This window comes from Benincasa hispida, chromosome 11 (genome assembly GCF_027475165.1).
Source record: "Benincasa hispida cultivar pf3 chromosome 11, pf3_genome.v1.1, whole genome shotgun sequence".
Lineage (NCBI taxonomy): Eukaryota > Viridiplantae > Streptophyta > Magnoliopsida > Cucurbitales > Cucurbitaceae > Benincasa > Benincasa hispida.
This window is the reverse complement of record NC_143488.1, coordinates 85,523,917-85,544,315: the sequence shown is the minus strand read 5'-3', so window position 1 is coordinate 85,544,315 and position 20,399 is coordinate 85,523,917. Positions and strand designations below refer to the sequence as shown.

The 20,399-nt window shown below is 33.0% G+C and overlaps 2 protein-coding genes across 9 annotated transcripts; both read left to right on the top strand.

Annotated features, from left to right (window-relative positions):
• The first annotated feature begins 1,273 nt into the window (after positions 1-1,273).
• Positions 1,274-13,186, top strand: PTEN1 (Calcium/lipid-binding (CaLB) phosphatase). 8 transcript variants are annotated; one of them, XR_016524245.1, is made up of 11 exons: positions 1,274-1,731; positions 2,467-2,787; positions 3,208-3,384; positions 4,103-4,216; positions 4,851-5,039; positions 5,212-5,445; positions 5,939-6,040; positions 6,517-8,247; positions 12,574-12,715; positions 12,809-12,876; positions 12,958-13,186. XR_016524245.1 is itself a non-coding variant. In XM_090306541.1 (8 exons), exons 2-8 carry the CDS (start codon positions 2,509-2,511, stop codon positions 12,991-12,993), a joined length of 1,131 nt encoding a protein of 376 aa, XP_090162667.1. In that variant the 5' UTR covers positions 1,274-1,731; positions 2,467-2,508; the 3' UTR covers positions 12,994-13,186. The 8 variants fall into 8 exon arrangements, 2 of the variants coding, with proteins under 2 accessions (XP_090162667.1, XP_038903304.1); XR_016524246.1 differs by lacking the exon at positions 12,809-12,876; XR_016524244.1 differs by having other exon boundaries at positions 12,574-12,876.
• A 1,779-nt stretch (positions 13,187-14,965) lies between these two features.
• LOC120090017 (uncharacterized) lies at positions 14,966-19,626 on the top strand. Its single transcript, XM_039047496.2, has 5 exons — positions 14,966-15,269; positions 15,826-15,890; positions 15,989-16,061; positions 16,861-16,926; positions 19,311-19,626. Exons 2-5 carry the CDS (start codon positions 15,859-15,861, stop codon positions 19,365-19,367), a joined length of 228 nt encoding a protein of 75 aa, XP_038903424.1. The 5' UTR covers positions 14,966-15,269; positions 15,826-15,858; the 3' UTR covers positions 19,368-19,626.
• Positions 19,627-20,399: the final 773 nt, after the last annotated feature.

Sequence of the window (20,399 nt, the reverse complement as noted above, 5' to 3'; positions counted from 1 at the left end):
TTAAATTAAAAACGATTCAGTTTTAAATTCGGTTTTACTCTTTTTTTTAAAAAGATATATATTATAGTTAAAAACGGTTCGGTTCGGTTTCAAATTCGGTTTTCAAAATTGAAACCGAACCGAACCGAATTAATTCGGTTCAAATTTTTTTCAAACCGAATCGAATCGCATTTTTCGGTTTCATTGAGTTTTCGATTCTATTCGGTTTGGTTTTTAAGAATGGCCACCCCTATTGACTCCCCGTCCTTGTGGTGGTTGAATCAATGAATTTAAAAAAGATGAATGTAACTTTGATTGTTATAATGTTGGTATAATATATTATATAATGGTGGAACTTGGGATTTATCAGTTCATTAAATTGAGAAAAAAAATATTATATATTTTATTTGATGATGTATGCGACTCAATCTTAATATTGAATGAGTTATGAACTCATCCAAGATCCTCAAATCAAACAAAGAAATCTCTAGTAAAACCAAAAGCTTATTGGCCAAAATTGAAAATTCATTGTGCAATTTTCTACTTCGACCTACACAAAATCATGAAAAACACAATAATAAGTTCCATAATCAAGAATGGAGACTATTCTTACATCCTCACAAGATTTCTTTTCAATTTCAATGGAATTCACTAATTGATAAAGTCAAAAGTATTAAAAAAAATATATTTAATAAGTTCGATTTAAAAGCTATAATTAAGATATATCAGTCAAATATCTAAATTTTAATTTTGGATGATTGAAGATTTCAGTTATTTAAATTTGCTTTATTTGTTTGAATGTATAATAAAAAATGAAAAAAATATTTAAAAAAACGAAAACTTGTTGTTGAATGAACGACATTCAAAAGGTAATAACGAAACTTCAAAACGTACATCTATTCTTGATATAAAAGAGACTATAAACAAGAATCTTTACGTCTTCATTTTGATCTTATATTTTTCTTAAATTTTTATTATACCCAAATTGATGGGATGTGATTGATTGTAAATGTCTTTTTAATTCAATCAACACAATTGATGCTAATAAAACACAACTTTGTGAGTAAAGAGATATTGCTATTTGTCCTTATATTTAATGGTATATAATATACGATTGTGTTACAAAAAATATTAGTTTAAAATTTTGAAAATGTTTAATTCACATTTATTATAAATTATGTTTATCTTTCTATTTTATAAATTGAGCTATAGAAAAGAATTTTTCTAATTTTCTATTTTGGCTTTAAAATTTTGATAATAAAACTATAAATTATGGCACGTGTTATGAAGCAACATCCAAATAAAGGTAAATTAGAAATCGGTTATAATGGGAAGAAGAAGAGAGCGGGGAGTTCATATTGTGCCGCCAAAAGCAACGGTAAACGGAAGTTGCCCTCAAATTGCTTCCATGTTCCATAACCATCAACCCTAAAAGCTTCCAATTTTTAGTGTTTTGCCCTATAATGGCGGCCATTTTTCCTCCAAATTTGGGGCTGAGAAATTCCCCCCTAAACTCTCTCTTCTACCTCCTACATATCATTCCCTTCTTAATTTTACCTCCCACTTCCTGTCTTGCCCTAATATGGACGTCTTCTTCACCTCCCGGCCTCCTTGAATCCCACCTCTATTTTCTTTTCAAGCTTTTCTAGGGTACTCCAAATCTCTCATTTTGCACCCTCTTTACCCAATTGGGTGCCCTAGAACTGTCTTCTCTTTCTTTTCATCTCAGCAGCTTATGATCTACCATTCCTGGTAATTACTTCCTTCTCGTTTCCTATATTCTCTTACCTCTGGTTTGTTTACACCTCTGCTTTGCTTGAATTTTGTAACGTTGTTGAGAACCATCAGATGACATAATTAAATTTACCTTCATTCATCGACTTTTGGGTCAATAATGATTTTAAGATCGTATCATACCAGGGTATTCAACTAGTGTTACTTCCTTTCTAATTAATATTAGTTTTCACTTATTATATCTTCTTTCATATTTCAAGCCCATGAGCAGAGGAGTGTTAGATAATATAATTAAATTTACCCTCATCCATCAACTTAAGTTTTTGGGTCTATCAGTCATTTAAAAAGAACATAATGTCTCTTTAGAAATTGGAAAAATTATAAAATGGTTTGTTAATCTTATGGAAAAAGATAATTGCAATTGTTAATTTTGTGTAAATCACAATCCTTTCACTCTACTGGATCAAGGAAGATAAATCTCTTTTTCTCAAGTAGAGTAAGTTTTGGTTCATTGCTCGAGATCTTGTTGAATGAAGTGATTTAAATTCTTAATCACTTATTTCTCCCTCATCCTCCGGTAGCTAAGTACAGCAGTTCAATTCGTCATTCTTCAACTGCAGAACCCGTAAATGCCACTTTATGAATGATTAATGAGGGTAAAATATTGAAATCAATCGTCTTTTATACGAAAGGGGCTCCAAAAATAGTAATTGATGCATGTATGCTATTCTGGACTAACTGCTTTCTTGACAGGTAGCTTACTATCTATGAGGAGGAGCCTGTCATAGAGGTCAAATGGGATTTAAATTTTCAAAGCCAAGTCAGGGGAAGGTGGAAAACCTTAGTCTGCAACACCACCTGATCAATTATCTCTCTAAAAGCTTTTACATCCGTAACTTGGTATCCAAGCAAAGGAGGCGCATGCTTGTTGCTGGCTATGATCTTGACATGTCATACATCACTGATCATGTACTGGCAATGTCATTCCCTGCAGAACGGATGCGCGCAGTGTATCGTAATCCCCTATGGCAAGTTAAGTCCGTATTGGACATGAGGCATCAAGGACACTACAAGGTATCATTTTGTGTTTGCCTGCTTAATAATAAATCATTCAATCTACCATTTCTTTCTACTTGGTCTTGCTATAATTTAGATGTCGTCTAGGCTCTTATTTTACTACCTTAGGAAGTTAATACTTCTATACACAACCATATTGCAAGGAAACTGATTATAACCATAAATTTTATGTTAAAATTGCAGTTTGTAATGTACAGGTATCCTAATGGAATTTTAACTAGCATGAATTTATATATTATTCATGAGGATGATTTTTCCTCTTGCGGTCCTTATGATTGCTATATTTTAAGAGCTTATCACTTCCTGTACAGTTATGCATTTGCCATCCAATTTTATTTCTCTAACTATTTCTAGTTTGTGCCATGTAAAACCAACATGACTCATGTGCATCTTGATATTTCTTTTGGGACAACACAGATCTATAATCTCTGTATTGAAGAATCATATGATCCATCACATTTTCATGGACGCGTGGAGTCATTTCCTTTTGATGATAATCATGTTCCGCATCTACAGATGATCAAAATCTTCTGTGAAAATGTCTCTTCATGGCTATCATCCCACCCAAAGAATATTGCGGTTATACATTGCATGGTAATTGTGACCTCCTAGACAAGTCTAAAATGGTTGTTCTACTGGAACTCAATATTTTTAATTTCCCCAACCCATTTCAATGCTATACATTGCATGGTAATTTAGTATTTCTAGTATGATCAAAATATTTTGTCAGTTGAAATAGTTTGAACTTTGGAAGTCTTTGCTTATATGCATAATGATAATGATCTGATGCCTTTGCTCTATTCAAAGAAACTGAACCCTTGTCATGAGACATGTAACACGTTGGCCTACTCTGTCCCTTTAGCTGAAGGATTAGATGGGTGTATGATAATCAAATTTTACCAATAAATCAGCCCGGATGGAACAAGCCTATCCTCTCAGTTTCGGGCTGAAAGAGGTCATTTTGTTGCTAGTATTTTTCTTTTGATTTCTTGCAATGCTAAAAAATGGTTATCATGTACAGGGCTAATTTCTTTTGCCATTAATGAGCATAAGATCTTAATTAGTTTACATTGATTCCTACTTCTAGAAAAGGATCATCAGATATCTTTACTTTAATATTTGGTGGATGGTTGAAATCCATCATATAGCTAACAGACAATTGATTGAAAGCCATGGGAAGAGCATGACTGCTGTTTAATTTTTGACATACTCTGGAACAAGAAAAACTAAGAAAAAAATCTCACCTCTTTATCGTACTTATTTTTTTGCTAACTCCTTTTTTAGTTTCAAATTACTTGTAACTATCGTTCAGGCTGGAAAAGGTCGAACGGGATTGATGGTATGTGCCTACTTGGTTTACTGTGGCATGTCAGTCGAGGATGCACTTCAGCTGTATGCTCAGAGGCGGACGACCAATAACGAAGGAGTAAGTCATGTTAGGTGCTAGAGTTTAATGGTAGTAGATGGATGGATTTAGTAGCATAAAACTATTGATTTGAAAAATCAGGTCCCTTTTGTAGTTAATATTGGACTACAATGTAATTTTAGCAATCTTAGGCTGAGAGAGGGATAAAATATTGACCTTGCCTTGTGCTAAATTACTATTGAACCCAAAAACTGAATTTGTTGGACTATAAGTTTGATTTCATTACATTCTTAACATTTTTGCCCAGTTGTGAGCTTAAATTCCAGTTATTTTTCATGATATTTAACACATGGATTATTGATATAAACTAGAATAAATATCATCATTTAATATGATCTCAACAAGACTAGGAAAAAGTTGTTATGACTTAAATCTATGTAGGCAGATAAATAATATCCGTCTGGTAAATAAAAGGATGAAAAGACAAGTAATTCAAGGTATAATGTGAAGATTAAAAGTTTGGTTAACGAAAGGGCGAATTGAAGCTATTCTCTAAAACAGTCTAGCTCAATGAGCAATTTGTTATGTATGTTTCTCTTCATATCTTTTCTGAAGTATATATTTGTAAATCAAATATAAAATGTTGAGTGTGGTGCTTGGTCTATCAGAATAAGTTTGCTTCTAATGTTAACAGGTATCGATTCCAAGCCAACGACGGTACGTGGGCTACTGGTCAAAGTGCCTTTCCTTTCCCAAGGGAGTTTATAATGGACCTCCTGAGGTGAAGTTGCCCAAACCATGTAGGAGGGAGTTGCAGAGAATTCGTCTTTATGACACAGTGAACACTGAATCAATTTTCTTTGTGGTCTCAGAATTGCAGGAGGTAGTTTAAGTCCATGTGAATTACTTCTCACACTCTCCTTCCATAAATTGATAACATCATCTCTCCATTGCTTTTATTGCGATCCTTAATTTGCTAATCTAATGAAGGGAACAAGTGATTATATTATCCTCTTTTTTATGTACATTAAGACTTTATTCATTAATGTTTGTAGGTTCCTTCTCAGCTATACCGTCCATCTATGGAACTTACCAGGAGTTGTTGCAGACGATTTAAGAGAGGATATGAGAGAAGTAACAGTCCTCGTTATTTTCTATCTTTTGTTGAAGGCGAAAATGAAGGGAGCAAGTCCACAGTAGAGCCCCATCTCATTGTTCAAATGGATACTGAGAGTTCCGCACTATACCATAAATCCTGCCTTGACTACAATTTTGAGAAGCCTTTACCAGTAAGTAACAAAAAGGCAGCTTTTTTCTATCATTACGCTTAACAATCAGTTGAATATTCGTCATTTCTTGCCCATAATGTACACATAATTTGAGAAAAACTGATGTCCTACACCTGGTTTACTAAATTTGTTTTGGAAACAATTCAGCAGGCCTCTGTCAAAAAGTAAAATAGAGTAAAATCACTAGGTCTTGCCTCGGGAACACATTGATTGATCTACTGAGGGCGAGTTTGGTAAGACTTTTAGAAGAGTGAAAATTGATTTTAGCTTACTAAAATTACTTTTCCAAAATTTTATAGCGTTAGTTTTGTTGACTTAATTAAAAAGCACTTTAAAGTCTTTTTAGAGAAACCCCTTAATCTCTCAATGAAAAACATGCTCATCCAGAAGTACTACTTTGATAAGTTATCTGAAACTCACTCTAGAAGTTATTTGTATACTTTGAATTTTGTTTGTCCTTGCTTTTGAAAAGCTATGTAATTTGACTGAACAGCTAACTGGAGATGTGCGCATCATATTCTACGCAAAGATGTTTGGAGGGCGTCTCTTCTATGCTTGCTTCAACACAGCTTTCATTAAAAACAGCTTGCTACAGGTACCCTGACACTGATTTTCTACTGGTTTTAAATCCTTGCTCTGCGCTTGAAAACCATCATCTCGTACAACATGGTTATTCTTTGTTTGAGAAGGCTTCAACTTGCAGCTGAATGCTGTGATAGCATTCTCACATTTAAGGCTGACTTAGAGAAAAAGAACTAGATTAAGTTACCAATTTAGTTCTTATGGTTCATGCTTGGTTCCAATTTAATCCCTGTAGTTCTACAATTTTCCTTCTCCCTCTCCTTATCCGAAGTGGTTTGTTTTGTTATTGTCTCTTGATGTAATTCTGTTGGTTGTTTGTGTGTCATTCCCTTGAAAAAGGGGAAAAACAAACACTAACTATAGGACTAAATGGTAATTTAACCAAAACACTGTGATGGATAGCCTAAGCAAACTTTTCCCAATATTGAAGAACTAGGGAAAGTGAGAGACTTTTTATTCTCACCCTTTAATTGATGGTGCTTGTTGCAGCTAAGGTTGCAGGATTTGGACAAAGTTGGGAAAAAGGGAAGGTCACTTTGTGGTCCTTCCTTCTGTTTGGAGTTGGTATTTGGTCCTGCCAATGCAAAACACTCGTATTTGACTTCATCGGATGACGACGAAGATCCTCAAAATGATTTGTCTTAAAATCTCAAAATGTAGAATAATTCTTCTTCATTCTTCTTCATTCTTCTTCTTCTTCCAGACAGACAGGGAGAGAATAGTTTTAAACACATTATCCCCTGTAATCAAATCATCTTCTCAGAAAGCAAACAACCCTTGTGAAAACCATTTGTATTTAATTGGACTTTTTATTGGTGGAAGGAAGGCATTAGGAGGAATAAACACAAATTTTGTATTTTAGAGTATAAGATTTTGCAGGTCCCCGTCCCTACCACACCCCCACCCCCCCACCCCCCAACAAAAGAAATGTCAGTTCTGTATATACTTCAAAGTGATCACAATTCAATTTTTATGAACTTGCTCTTATACCTATTTTAAGTGAGTTTAAGCAATTCTCATTAAGGATTATCAATGGGGGAAAAAGAACTAATAGTCAAGTGTTTATTCTTTTAAATATTTTTAATGCACATTTTTTATATGTAGCAATATCTCGCGAAAAAAAAATTGTGTAAAACTAATCCAAGATAAAAGAATGTAATTTTGAACTCATTATTCAAAGAAAACAACAAGGATACTATCTTGAAATAGCCTTGAATTTAATTGTAAAACAACTCCTATAGAATGTTAAAATTTGACCTACAAACTTACTCTAGAAATTAGACTTCCAAATGATAAAACTTATTTAAGTGTTCAATTTTTATCATTTATAAGTCCAATTTCTACAATTATTATAAATTTGAGGTCTAATTCTACTACTTGTATAAGTTTGAGAGCTTAATTTTTACAATTAAACGTTTTAGGGTTTAACTGTAACTAATACCGTACTTAATGGGTGGCTCATACAATTTAACCCAAAAAAAAAACCCTTGGAAAAAATTAGTATTTTTACCCATTTTGGAAGAATATGATATTAGTATACAAAACTTAGCTATGAATAGAGGTGTTCAAAAAACTTGATAACCCGACCAACTCAGACTAAGGGTTGGGTTGGGTTAAAAAAATTTAAAAATTTTAAATTTTAAGTCGGGTCTCGGGTTGCTCACATTTAGGGTCAGGTTGACCCAACCTGACTCGTACATATATATATATATATATATATATACATACATACACATATATATATATTACATATTACATATACAACAAAGTAGAAAACCGGTTCACGCAGACGCTCCTTCGCATATTACATATACATACACATATATATATTAAAAAAAAAAACAAAGCAGAAAAGAGAAAAGAAATAGAAAACCCTTGCCTTGCTAGTCAGTTGCCCTCCCTCGGCCTCACCCAGTCGCCCTCACGTCGCGAAACGCAAACGAAAACCCTCCTCTCAGTCTCACTCAGTCGCTTCGCTCGCCCTCACCGAACAGTCCGAACTCCAAAGTTCGAATCCTCCTCTCAGTCTCAGTCGCTAGCCCTCGTCTCAGTCTGAACTCCGAAAACGAAAACCCTCCTCTCACTACTCTCAGCCTCACTCAGTCTCAAATCGCTCGATCCGGTCTGAGCGCCTTAGTCCCCTCGTCGCTCCGGCCCATGCCTCACGCTTCCGGTCCGGTCTCCCCTCAGTTCCCTCGCTTTCACTAACTCACGCTTTCGGTACATTTTTTTATTCTGGGTACTTTTGCTTCTTTATTTAATTTTGGGATTTTTATTTGGGATTTGTGATTCCATTCAAACGTGGATTGATTAATAAATTAATCGAACAAATCGCATTGTCTTTTGCTTTTTAGGTAGGATTGGGAATTTTAGATACTTTTGCTTGTCTATTTAACCGAACAAATCGTTATTCCATTCAAACGTAGATTGATTAATAAATTAATTTTTGTTCAACCTCACAGTGTCTCGTTAATAGTTAGATTCTTCAAAGTCGTCATGATTGATGATTGATCTTTATACATGAGTTGTTAAGAGTTGAGAAACTAGTGATTGTTTTTTTTTTTTTTTTTGTTTTACTTGTATAGGTAAGTATAATTAGTTGTTTACTAGTTTCATTTATTTTATAGTGGTAATGCAAGTGGAATCGGTAATAATGAAATGTATCCTCCTCCTCTCCCTCCCAATGTTAACCAAACTCCTAAAAATATACCACCCCTACCTCCCAAGTCCAATCGAAAGAGACCTAATAAACCAACTTCATGGGATCATTTCACAAAAATGGAAGCGAGTGCTAATGATGGAGCAAGATGCAAGTATAACTATTGTGGTAAAGATCACGCATGTGATAGTAATATTTGTGGAACTAGTACTTTATGGAAGCACTTAAGAAATCAATGTAAAAAGTACCCATATAAAGAAGAAGAAAAAGAACAAACTATACCTTCAAATGATGGAAATGAGTCAATGCTAGTAATTTTGTGATGACATTGTTTAGCCAACAAGCGTGTAGACTATCATGCACTAAGATGATAATTATGAATGAGTTGTCATTCAAATTTGTTGAGACAAAGGGTTTTAGACACTTTTGTAGTGTTTCGTGTCCTAAGTTTGATGTTCCATCGAGAGTCACAATCGCTAGAGATGTATATCAACTTTATTTTGAGGAGAAAAAAAAAAAAGTTGAAATCATTTCTAGTTAAAAACTCTCAAAGAGTTTGTCTTACTACTGACATATGGACTTCGTTACAAAATGTGAACTACATGGTCATCACTGCACATTTTATTGATTCTGAATGGGTTTTGCATAAGAAGATTTTGAGTTTTTGTCAAATTACTAATCATAAAGGGAGACTATTAGGAAGATGATTGAGAGTTGTTTGTTGGAATGGAGGATTGAAAAAAAAAAATTCCATCACCGTTGATAATGCAAGTTCTAATGATGTGGTTATTTCTTATGTTAAGAGTGAAGGATCTCAAATCGAGAGTTCTATGAGCGTGTTCAGATCGTTCCAATTTCACAGTGACCGACATACAAATGATATACATTCACATATACAGTTATGCACATTAATCTAATTATCGACATGCTCAGAACAAAATGAATAATAGGGAAAGGGTTCCATATCAGTTGAAGACTCTCTTCGAACTTCTGAACCCTAAGCAGCGGATCCCTCCAACAGATCTACCAATACTCGACGGGAATGTCAACTGCAATAGCACGATCAATACGAACACGAACACTGCAGCGGGGACGACACCACCACTAATGAACCCTGGGTATCCTCGGAGTGAAAACCTAAAGAGTGGGCTTTGGTGAGTTTGGTAGAGGACAGAGGACAACGAGTCGTGTAGACGATAAGCAAGTGGAAGATAATATTGTGCTATCGTATAGCGGAAGTGCTTATCGTATAGAAAAGCTACACGATCGTGTATGAAAAGCTGAATGATCGTTTAGATAAAAGTATACGATCGTTTAGAGAAATCATGAGGTAAACGATCGTTTAGACGGAAGAGCTTCTATTGGGCGGTCGAAAATAATGAATGCACTATACAAAAAATGAAAACTCTTTTCATTTTTAACCCACCAGTTACCATAACCAACGCTGTCCACTACCCACGTCCGAATTTGGAAAAATTGATTAATTATCATATAATTAATCAATCAATTAATTGATAAATATAATCATATTATATTTATATCCTATAGTTTGATATCACATATCTACTATAGTATTTTCTCATCTACTTATATAAATCATATTTATATCTAATTTCCTCCAAATTAATGTATCTCATACATTTAGCCAATTATATCATATATAATTAACCAGTCCAATTATATCATATATAATTGAACTTTCTCTTGTCAATTTGAACATTTCAAATTAACCCAAACACTGGTTCTCGACTTTATCCAAGCTACCCAGGGGACCTAATGGACCTATGGTTCGAAGCTTGAATAGTTGACTGAACTCTTTAGCCACGAGATCCACCATCCATTAACTGTCAGTGATTCCACTAAAGACCAACAACCGAACTTTTCTTACCACAGATATATTTCTGTGTCCATCAGATATAACCAATCATGAGTACGATGACCCTTCATAGATGCTCGTAAGTACAGTTAAGCCAATTTACCGTTTTGTCCTTGTAGTTACATCTCACTCCTTAAGTACCACTGATTCCTCTAATGAACAATACAACATAGTTCAACTATGTGTGAACACCTCTCAGTCCAAGAGAAGGTGTGTGGCGCCATATCGTTCAAGCCCCGGAATCAACCCTTAAGGGAGCCATCTATCTACTTACCCCTGCTTCGGAGAAGAAATGAATTTCATCTTGCGTAGCTAAATTCTCAGCTCCCAAATTAGACGAATCCCCAAAATGGTAGGTTTGAATCAGCGACCTGGCCACTCACACCTATAAAAATCAAAGGACCACCCTCAATAGCAGGAGTTCCCAACTCACTCAGGATTGAGGTCATGTTACCTATGGTCATCCTAGTGAAGTGAAGTTTCTGTCATGAACGGTGTTATATAACGAGACATTAACACTTCGTGGTCAGGTCTTATACAAACTCTTTGTATAGGACGCCCCCGCTCGCATGTCCTCAACACGAATGATCAGGATCAGACCATTAGTGACAAGTCACAACACTTGTGACCATTCCATAAAGCGGGTCGCATCCATAGCGTTACAACGATAAGGTTTCCCTCCTTTATCCATTTATTACAGACCATTTTCGTTATCACTCAAGACATGATCCACTTATACGTAACCACATACATGCTTGAGTCACATACAGATATCTAGGGATTTTATGTTTATTGGTTTGTGGTAAAGCAAATAAAACAATTAACCGAGCAAAATACAAGATGTGAAGTAAATATCATATATTAACAACACAAGTGTTCGTACATACTGTTTACAAACTACGGGACACATGACTTTAGGGCATCAACTCCAACAAAGAGAATACTTAAAAGTTGGAAATCGGTTGTTTTAGATGGAGAACTATTACACATGAGGTATTGTGCCCACATTATTAATCTTATTGTGAATGATGGACTGAAAGATATGCATGATTCTATTTCCAGTGTTTGTAATGTTGTGAGATATGTTCGATCATCACCTAAAAGAATGGAAAAATTTTAAGTTTATGTGAAACAAGAAAAAATTCAGTGTAAATCTCTTGTTTGTTTAGATGTGGCAACTAGGTGAAATTCTACTTATTTAATGCTTGAACACGCAATTAAATTGGAGAAAGCTTTTACAACTTTAGAGCAGAAGAAAGAGAACTCAGATTTTGTTGATTACTTCAAGGAAGATGATCGTGGAAATAAAAGATTGGGGCCACCAAGTACATCTGATTGGTTGACTATAGGTGTGTTTATTAAGTTTTTAAAAAGGTTTTATGAAACCACCACAACGATAAGTGGATCTTCATGTGTGACTTCTAATGTTGGTTATAAGGAAATTAATAAAATTCAGTTTGCTTTAAACAAATGGAGCAACAATACCAACTCTGTTTTAATTATGATGGCTATGAATATGAAGACAAAGTTTGATAAGTATTGGGGTTCGCTTGAAAAAATGAATAGATTGACGTTTGTGGCTATAGTGATTGATCTTCGGTACAAGTTAAAGTACTTGAATTATTGTCTTTCCAATGTTTATGACAGTGATGTGGTTAAGAATATGGTTGAGAGTGTGAAATTATATTTGTATCGTCTATATGACTTTTACAAATCACATAACACTTCGTCTCGAGGTAGTCATAGTACCAATGATTCTCAACAATCAAAGACTGTCATTATAAATGAAGATGATCATAGGGTGGACGAAGAAATAGATGATTCGTGGATAACTTTTAAGAGATTGAAAGAAGAAGAAAGTTCATTGGAAGTGGAGAATTATTTGACTTTTTATTTGTCTGACAAGGTTATAGAAATAAATATGATTTTGAGATATTGTACGGGTGGAAAATGAATGACTACAAATATCCCATTTTATCTATCGTCGATTCTGAATCTGCGTTTAGTACAGGAGGGAGAATTCTTGATTCCTTTCGAAGTTCTTTGACTCCAAAAACAGTGGAGACCTTGATATGTACACAAAATTGGATTCGTGGCAAGTTACTAGATCTCCATCCACAACCTGAAGAGTTAGAGACTTGTGAAAATGTTGAGTTAAGTAATTAAATGAATTTTTATTGTACATATCTAACATGTATCATGCTCAAATAATTAATATATTTAATTTTGCATGATTTGTTTTATAGAGAGCTCATCATCCTCTGTTATTTTGAAATAAGGAATTAGATTTGGAGCATAATGAATGATATTAATAGTAAGGTTTACTACCATAAGATCAAATATTATTATTACTTATAAACGATCCTCTTAGTTTAATGTATTTGTAATTTTTCAGGCATTGAGAGGTGAAAAGACCAAAGATGAAGAATAAAAGTCACTCAAAAACTTGGACTTTTGTAGACTTTAAATATTTTGAGTAGTGATTTGAACTTGAACATTGAATTGAATTATTTGAGGAAGTTTCTTTTGAAGTTTATATTGAATTATGGTGGTTGTATTTTAATGTAAATGCTAAAATTTTGCATAGATTATATGTTTTTTATTATTAAATTTTTATTAATTAATCTAATATATTTAGAATTAGTTCACTTTTGTAAATACGAAGTTTTATTGACCCACAAAAAATGCAGTCAAAATTCAATTTAAAAAAAAAAAAAAAAAAAATTGGATTGGATTGGGTTGAGCCTTAAAAAATTAAGGATTTTTGGGTTGGTCCATGAAATTTTTTCCATTGGGACCATCTACACCCTAGCTATGAAATGAGGTTTATGTTCTCACTCAGTAAATACTACAGAAATAAATATTTATCAACTATTTTTACCTACTTTACCTATTAAAATTGACTGAGAAATTGTAAAACTGGACTTTTGTTCCACATTTTCAGTTGATGCAATCCTCTTGAATCAAATAATTCTTTTTTTTTCTAAGTGTATAAACTTCTTTAACGAAATTTCCTAAAAGGATTATTTAAGATGATTTTTTTTCTTTAATCCTAAAAATCTAAAAAAAAACAAATATATAATTTATTTAAAATACAAAAATATTAAAAAGGAAAAAAAAAACAGCAGTTGATTTCTAAAAACAATAAATCTGATCGAAATTTATGAATCTTGGCGAGAATCATGAATTGAGATTGAAATTCTTGAATGTCGATCGAAATTTGATCAGAATCCATGACTTCCGGTAGGAAATTGACTATAATTGATGAATTTCTGTTGGATTTTGCTCGGAATTCATCTAATTTTACTGGAATTAACTGAGATTCAAGTTTTTTTTTTTTTTTTCAATTTTAAATCTTTAGTTCTAAAAACCCAAATCTTGTTGAAATTGATCGGAAAATTAAAAAAGGAAAAAAACTAATATAACAAAACAACTTTCAAACTCAACCTCAAGCGCAAGATAACTAACTTAAATCTTGTATTTTAAAATAATAAAAGTAAAATGCTAACTTCAAATTATCTAAAACTTATCGGATTCTGATAATATTATTAATAGGAAATTTGAAAACAAATTATTCATACTTATATTTTCATTTTCTAGATATGTGTTTCACAGCATATTTAGAAATTATATTCTAATTTAAACCATGATTCTATCTCTATAAATCATAACTATAGATATCTATTAAATATTAATTGACAATAGATGTTTATTGATTTATTTACGAACACGTTAAAAAAACATTTCAATTATTATTTTATAATATTATATAATTTACAATACATATTGTAAATTCTTTTTTTAAAAAAAATAATTGAACTTATAATATGACATGTTGTATTTCTAAATATTTTTATGTTTATTTAATATAATTATACATTTTATAATTTAAAATCCAAAATGTAGATACTTTAAAAATATAATCTCGTTTTTAGATTTTGCACGATCATAAAATCTGAAAACAAATTTTAAAAACATATATTCCCTACATTTATACAATATGAAAACATAAAATATAAATTAATTACAATTATAAAATGAGAAATTTTTAGTAAGAAAAATGTCAAACTATTTACAAAAATAGTAAAAGAAAAAGCACTAATACACATTAACAAACTTTTATCAACCTCAATGTAAACTTATATCAGTTTCTATCACTGATAATATCAATAAAAGACTTCCATTAATTTTTATCATTGTTAAACATTTCTATCCGTGTCTATTACAACTATAATTAAATTTTACTATTTGTGTAAATATCTTTTTCTATTTTTCTATTTTTCAAAATTTTCTAATAAAATAGGTATTTTCATTGTATATAAAATTATTATATTAAAAAAACGTGTCATTCAAACTAAAATATAGGGAGACTATTTTTACAATAACCAATTTCCTTTTTTTTTATTCGAAACAGCAATAGTCCAATTTTCAAACACTTCAATTCTAATTTCCAATGCATTTCATATTCATGGTAAATTAACCTAAAATAAAAAATATATTGTCTAAAAAAAACGAAAAATATATAATTTTTGTCTAACCTTTCGTTAGAAAATCCATACTCATAACTCCTATGTTCAGTGATTAAACCGACCTCTCCGCTTCCCTTGCTCCTCCATCGTCGCTCTCCCTCAATATCGCCGTCATCGCCGCTGCCGCCGGCGTGGAGCGTCTGCCAGATTTCAGAAGCCAATCTGTTCACTGGCGACAGTGAGTTTCATTTTTATTCTTAACGCTTTGTGCTTCCGCCTTCTCATTCTAATTCACTTAGCCATTAATCAATTGATAGACGAGATAATTTGGGTGCAAAGCGTAGCATATCTTGCTTTGTCATAGTTAGAATCCACTTTCTTGCCAATCTCAGTCAGATAATTGATTTATTATGTTAATGTAATAGCGAGTTCTTACCGATAATCAGAATCAAGTGTCGTAGAAGAGTATTATTCACCATCGTACTATTCTCTGTTCGCACCTATCTGAATGTTGGACAGCAATTTTAGTTTGATAATAACTTCGAGTTCTTGTTTGTGTTCCAGTATTTCTAGGATGCTTTTATGTCAATTACATTATTGTTTAAAAGTTGTTTTCAATGGAGGATGTCACAAACGGGAATCTGATTGCCTCAAATTGCTTGTTTTTTTCTTACTGGATCGTATTTCATGAAACTCGTCCAACCAATCTAAATAAATAATCCCTTTTAAGCTTTGCAAACTTCTACATGTTCATCACTGATTTAGAGTGGTTTTTTGAAAAATTGAAATCTTAGTTTTGGATCCTCTTGAAGTCTAAAGCTCTAGGAATGGACCCCAAGCACACAGGAGAGATTTTGAAGTAAGTTCTTTTCAACGAACTTTTTTTTGTAATCCCTTTAGTATCTTTGGATATTGGATGCCGATCAGTGATCATTAACTTCTGATTTTATGGTGCAGGCATTTGGAGAAGCAGGATGAGTTTCTTATGGATGCTTATAGATCAATGTCCCATGAACTACATAAACTTCAGGTTCCTTTTTTTTTTTTTTTCTCTGGATTTATAATTTATTTGATGAACCTGTTTTACTGATTTAATATTATTTTATCTGAGTCCGTTCTAATGCAAATGTTTGAGCTGTATTGCACACCTTTCTAAGGTTTTACCTTACCGAAAAATTTGGAAGGAAACTGACATATTAATACATCTATGATTTCATAACTCTTGTCTTTACGTAATTACCTGACTGGCATCCGTGAATATTTCATTCAGTTTGAGACTTTATTTCATTTGACTTACATTTTTTAAGTTCTTAAGGTTGTAGACCTCTAACTTGTGTTGTTTTGATTGCTGGATATAGTTCTTTTAGAAACTGCAATTATAATGTTGTTTTAGTTTTTTGAGTGTTACCAGTATTTCATCGATTTTGATATGGTTTTTTATGATAATTTTGTACTATGAAGAGAGAGCCTGGGAGGTAGGTTGCCAACAACATTTGAGTGTGCTTAGTTTCAGATGTAATCAATTAGGATTACAAGATGAAGTATTTTCTTTTTGGATCATTGAAGTAACTTACCGTTGTCATGTTGCCTTGTTATTACAAGTGTAGAAAAAAGAGAAGTAACTGGTATTCACATATGCAAACGAGTCTTCATTTAATGCAGTTGAAAATTCAAAATCAATGTAATATTGTTTTATTTTATTAGTCTGTAATATCAGCTCTTGAGATGAATCGTTGCTTTTTGAGAGAACTCCTGGAATTTCGGGCTAATATTTGAAGGTTGTTGGTTCTGTCGCTAGTGCTTAAGTAATTGGAATTCTAATATTTCAGGTAGAAGAAGAAATGCTCATGCGCAAGTTTTATGAAATAATGTCAGCTCATGGTCTAACAAAGAAGGTAATAATATCCAAATTGCTCATTATTATATCTTGGATGTTCTTTTTATGTGCTCAAAGAGCTAAAATGCTTAATAAATCTGATTTAGTTATGAATCTCTGATCTACCTTGAGAACTGGATAAGGTGGCTTAAATGGCTAAGTTATTATCTTATATATATATATATATATATATATATATATTGGTAGGAAACAAAAATTTCATGAAATGGCTTAAGTATTGCAAGCTTTCCAGTTACCACGAACTCTACCTTTTGTCTAAACTAGGTCTCGTATAACTCTCAGGCCTGGCTAACCAATTAATTATTGAAGACCACAATGGACATTGTGAAACATAAAAGATATTGAAGTACAATCAGGACAGTATGATAACAACCTATGCATCACTCAGCCCTAACTAGGATTTAACTCATCTTTTGATTTAAACAGCCACAAAAATGTACATAGAGTGGGAAACATATAGATTATCCACAATGCATGTCAAGTTGGCGAGAGATATGTTCACTGGTACTTTCACTAATGGGAAAGAAGGGAAGTCTGGGTTAATACTGTAAAATACTTTTTGTGGAATATATGGCTTGAAATGAATAATAAACTCTTCGATGATAGGTCTAAGGACTGAGGAGAGGTGCTTACCGATCTAAAGTTAGTTGTTCTCATTTGATTAACAGTAGTTGTTGGAGGTATTTCTTCACTAATGAGGTAGGGTGTGACTTGTATTCCTGTTTCTGGTATGGTTCTTGTGACAGAGGTGATTGGCTGTGTTTTGTTTGGTTCAATCTTTTTAAATTTTCGTTGGAGTTTCTTTCTCCAAAAATAAACTAGAATTAAATTCAGAAAAAGTTGAAGCATCATCAAGAAAGTATCTAGAGTGTAATAATCATATAGATTTTGTGTGAAAATACTAGTTAGGGGTATATGGATAATATTAGTATAATATTGATAAATTAGCTAGGAGTGTCTTGGTTATAAATAGGAGGGTGCTAGTGTCCTTAGAGGTGGGAATCATTTTAGTGAGAGTTTCCATTGTGAGACTTTGGGAGAGGATATCTCTCTTGAAAGTCTATTTTAGTATATTGTAACTTCTCTTGATAATGCGATTTGAAATGATGAGTGGATTTACACCAAGAAAAAGCTGAAATCAGAACCAGTACTCAACTCATAGCTTTGTTGTTGGAAGTGTGGTGGTTTTTTTCCTTCCAGAGCAGCCAGAACTTCTGCATACAGCATATATAGTGCCAGAGGGTCCAAGATGACTGCCAAAAAGGTCTTTTGAGCTGAATGCCTCCCTCATTTGGCTCTAAAAGTCCACCACAAAAGTACAGGATATAAAGAGGTGGTTTTGATTTTGCCCACTTTTTTTGCAAATATAGCACCAATTTGGAGAGGTGAACTGGTAGGAAGTCTCTTTCAAAGGCTATCCCCCCTGTCTACTCCTTGTGCAAGCTCTCATAGAAAGAACTTGGATTTTTTGGGGAAGGATCCTTTCCAAATGTAATAAAAAAGAGGCCTTTTCTTTCTTGGATTATGAGCAATAAGTTCTAGATTGAGAGATTTTGCCATGATACTTGATGTGGAGTCCATAATCCATTTCCATTCTTCCGATCTCTCATTTAGCACAATTTTGGAAAACAAATGCTCAAGCAATTCTATGATTTTATCCTCCTTCAGGTTTCTTCTAATGTCAAGCAACCAAGAAATAGAATCAGGGTTCCAATTGTCGTGAACAGTAACCCTTGGGCTATTAGATAAGCTGTATAATTTAGGGGAGTCGGAAGAGGCAATCAAATTCCACTGATCTGTCCAGAAAAGAACTCCCTTTCATAGCCAATCTTTATCCGAACTCTTTGCTGTACACCGCTAGACATCTTAGAGATGTAGTGCCAAGGGGCTGTAATTGTGCTTTTACTATTCGGTATCGGTCATTAGTTCTTTTTTATGTCAGATAGTATTTAGCACAAATCAATAGCCGTGAACAGTAGCCCTTGGGCTATTACTTAAGAGTTACCTAGTTGCATTGTGAACTACACAAAGCTATTACGCCTACTTTAATCACTATAGCTAAATCACAACAATTTATTATTACTTTTCCAAATACTATAATCTATTTCACGTATAAGATTGAAATTTATCAAACTCTAATTTACTTTATATTTGAGCTGATTTTTTTTAAATTACACTTGCGCGAGCAAGTATTAGGAAAGGTTAAGCCATTTCAAACTAAGCCCAACACCCTCCTTATAACTGGTTTAACTTTTTAGTAAGTTACCAACTAATTCCTTAAACTCCCCTAATGTCATTCTTAGTAATATGCTCTAACCTATTGTCTTGTTCCACTTGTTTACTTTGTTGGAAAAAAAAATGTTATTTATTTGTGCTTTGCAGAGAGAAGATGATCATAATAGTTCTGGCAGCGTAAGGAATGGCGATAACAACAACTAATACTGACACCAAATGGAACTGGAAGGTAAAATTTACCAAAGCCACTCTGTCCACCGGAAAAGGAAAGTCTCGATGTGACACATGTTTTTACATCTTTTTTTCCATACTATAAATGAAACATTTTGTTCAAATATAGGAAATGAAAGGGAAAAAATTATATATTTGAGTCATGAATTATTATAGCATGTATCAATAATAGTAAACCAAATATGTATATTGATATAATAATAATTAATAAATAGTATTGGATATCAAAAAATGAAACTGAACTTAAATAATTTATGATAAGAATATTTGGTCAAATTCGTAACTCAATAATATGATGATGCTCTTCAGGGTATTAAACTAATATTAATAGAATTGATTTGATAATGATGGTATTTCTCCCCAATTCATTATATCTTCTTAATTTTTGTCATAATTTGAAGTTTACATGCGAGTATCACCGATCAATTCTTAAGATTGATATCATTACAATGATACATTCCATCAAACCATGTCTCATTCAAACAAGAATGCTTTGAAGAATGAAGATTTTGTAGAGGTTGAGAGTTTTTAGTTTGGTTTGGTAAAGAATGAAATATAAGACTGGCATATATTTCAATGTATGATGAAATTGTTGGCCTTCACTATTAATACTACAATCATTTGAATGAGTATAGTTACTGTTGCTTTACATTGCCCTTGTTCATATTAGATAAGCGAGCGCTCTCGTCAAATTGAAAATCATAATTCATGGGCCTTCTTCCAATGAAAGGTTTTTCTCTCCAATTCTTGGTCCATCAGTCCTATATTCATGTATGACGTGCAAATTGCAATTCCCCAATGAAGGGCCAAGTCTTTCATATCCTCCCCTCGCCTCCGCATCATCATAATTGTTACCGTCACTCGCATTGTTGCATCAGTATTGCTTTGATCATACTTTTGCTCTCTGTAGTTGTTAAGTTATAGTGTGTGACAATATGGTTTTAGCTACTGTTACTATTGTCATACTTGGGAACATTTGCGAACATAATTGAGTCTTCATCAAAT

Excerpts from the sequence above, each read along its gene's own strand:
- LOC120090017 (XM_039047496.2), top strand. The coding sequence starts at position 15,859 with ATGGACCCCAAGCACACAGGAGAGATTTTGAA. Across the intron at positions 15,891-15,988 it reads CACACAGGAGAGATTTTGAA|GCATTTGGAGAAGCAGGATG; the intron begins GTAAGTTCTTTT and ends TTTATGGTGCAG. Across the intron at positions 16,927-19,310 it reads CTCATGGTCTAACAAAGAAG|AGAGAAGATGATCATAATAG; the intron begins GTAATAATATCC and ends TGTGCTTTGCAG.
- PTEN1 (XM_039047376.2), top strand. The coding sequence starts at position 2,509 with ATGGGATTTAAATTTTCAAAGCCAAGTCAGGGGAAGGTGGAAAACCTT. Across the intron at positions 4,217-4,850 it reads GGACGACCAATAACGAAGGA|GTATCGATTCCAAGCCAACG; the intron begins GTAAGTCATGTT and ends TAATGTTAACAG. Across the intron at positions 6,041-6,516 it reads TTAAAAACAGCTTGCTACAG|CTAAGGTTGCAGGATTTGGA; the intron begins GTACCCTGACAC and ends TGCTTGTTGCAG.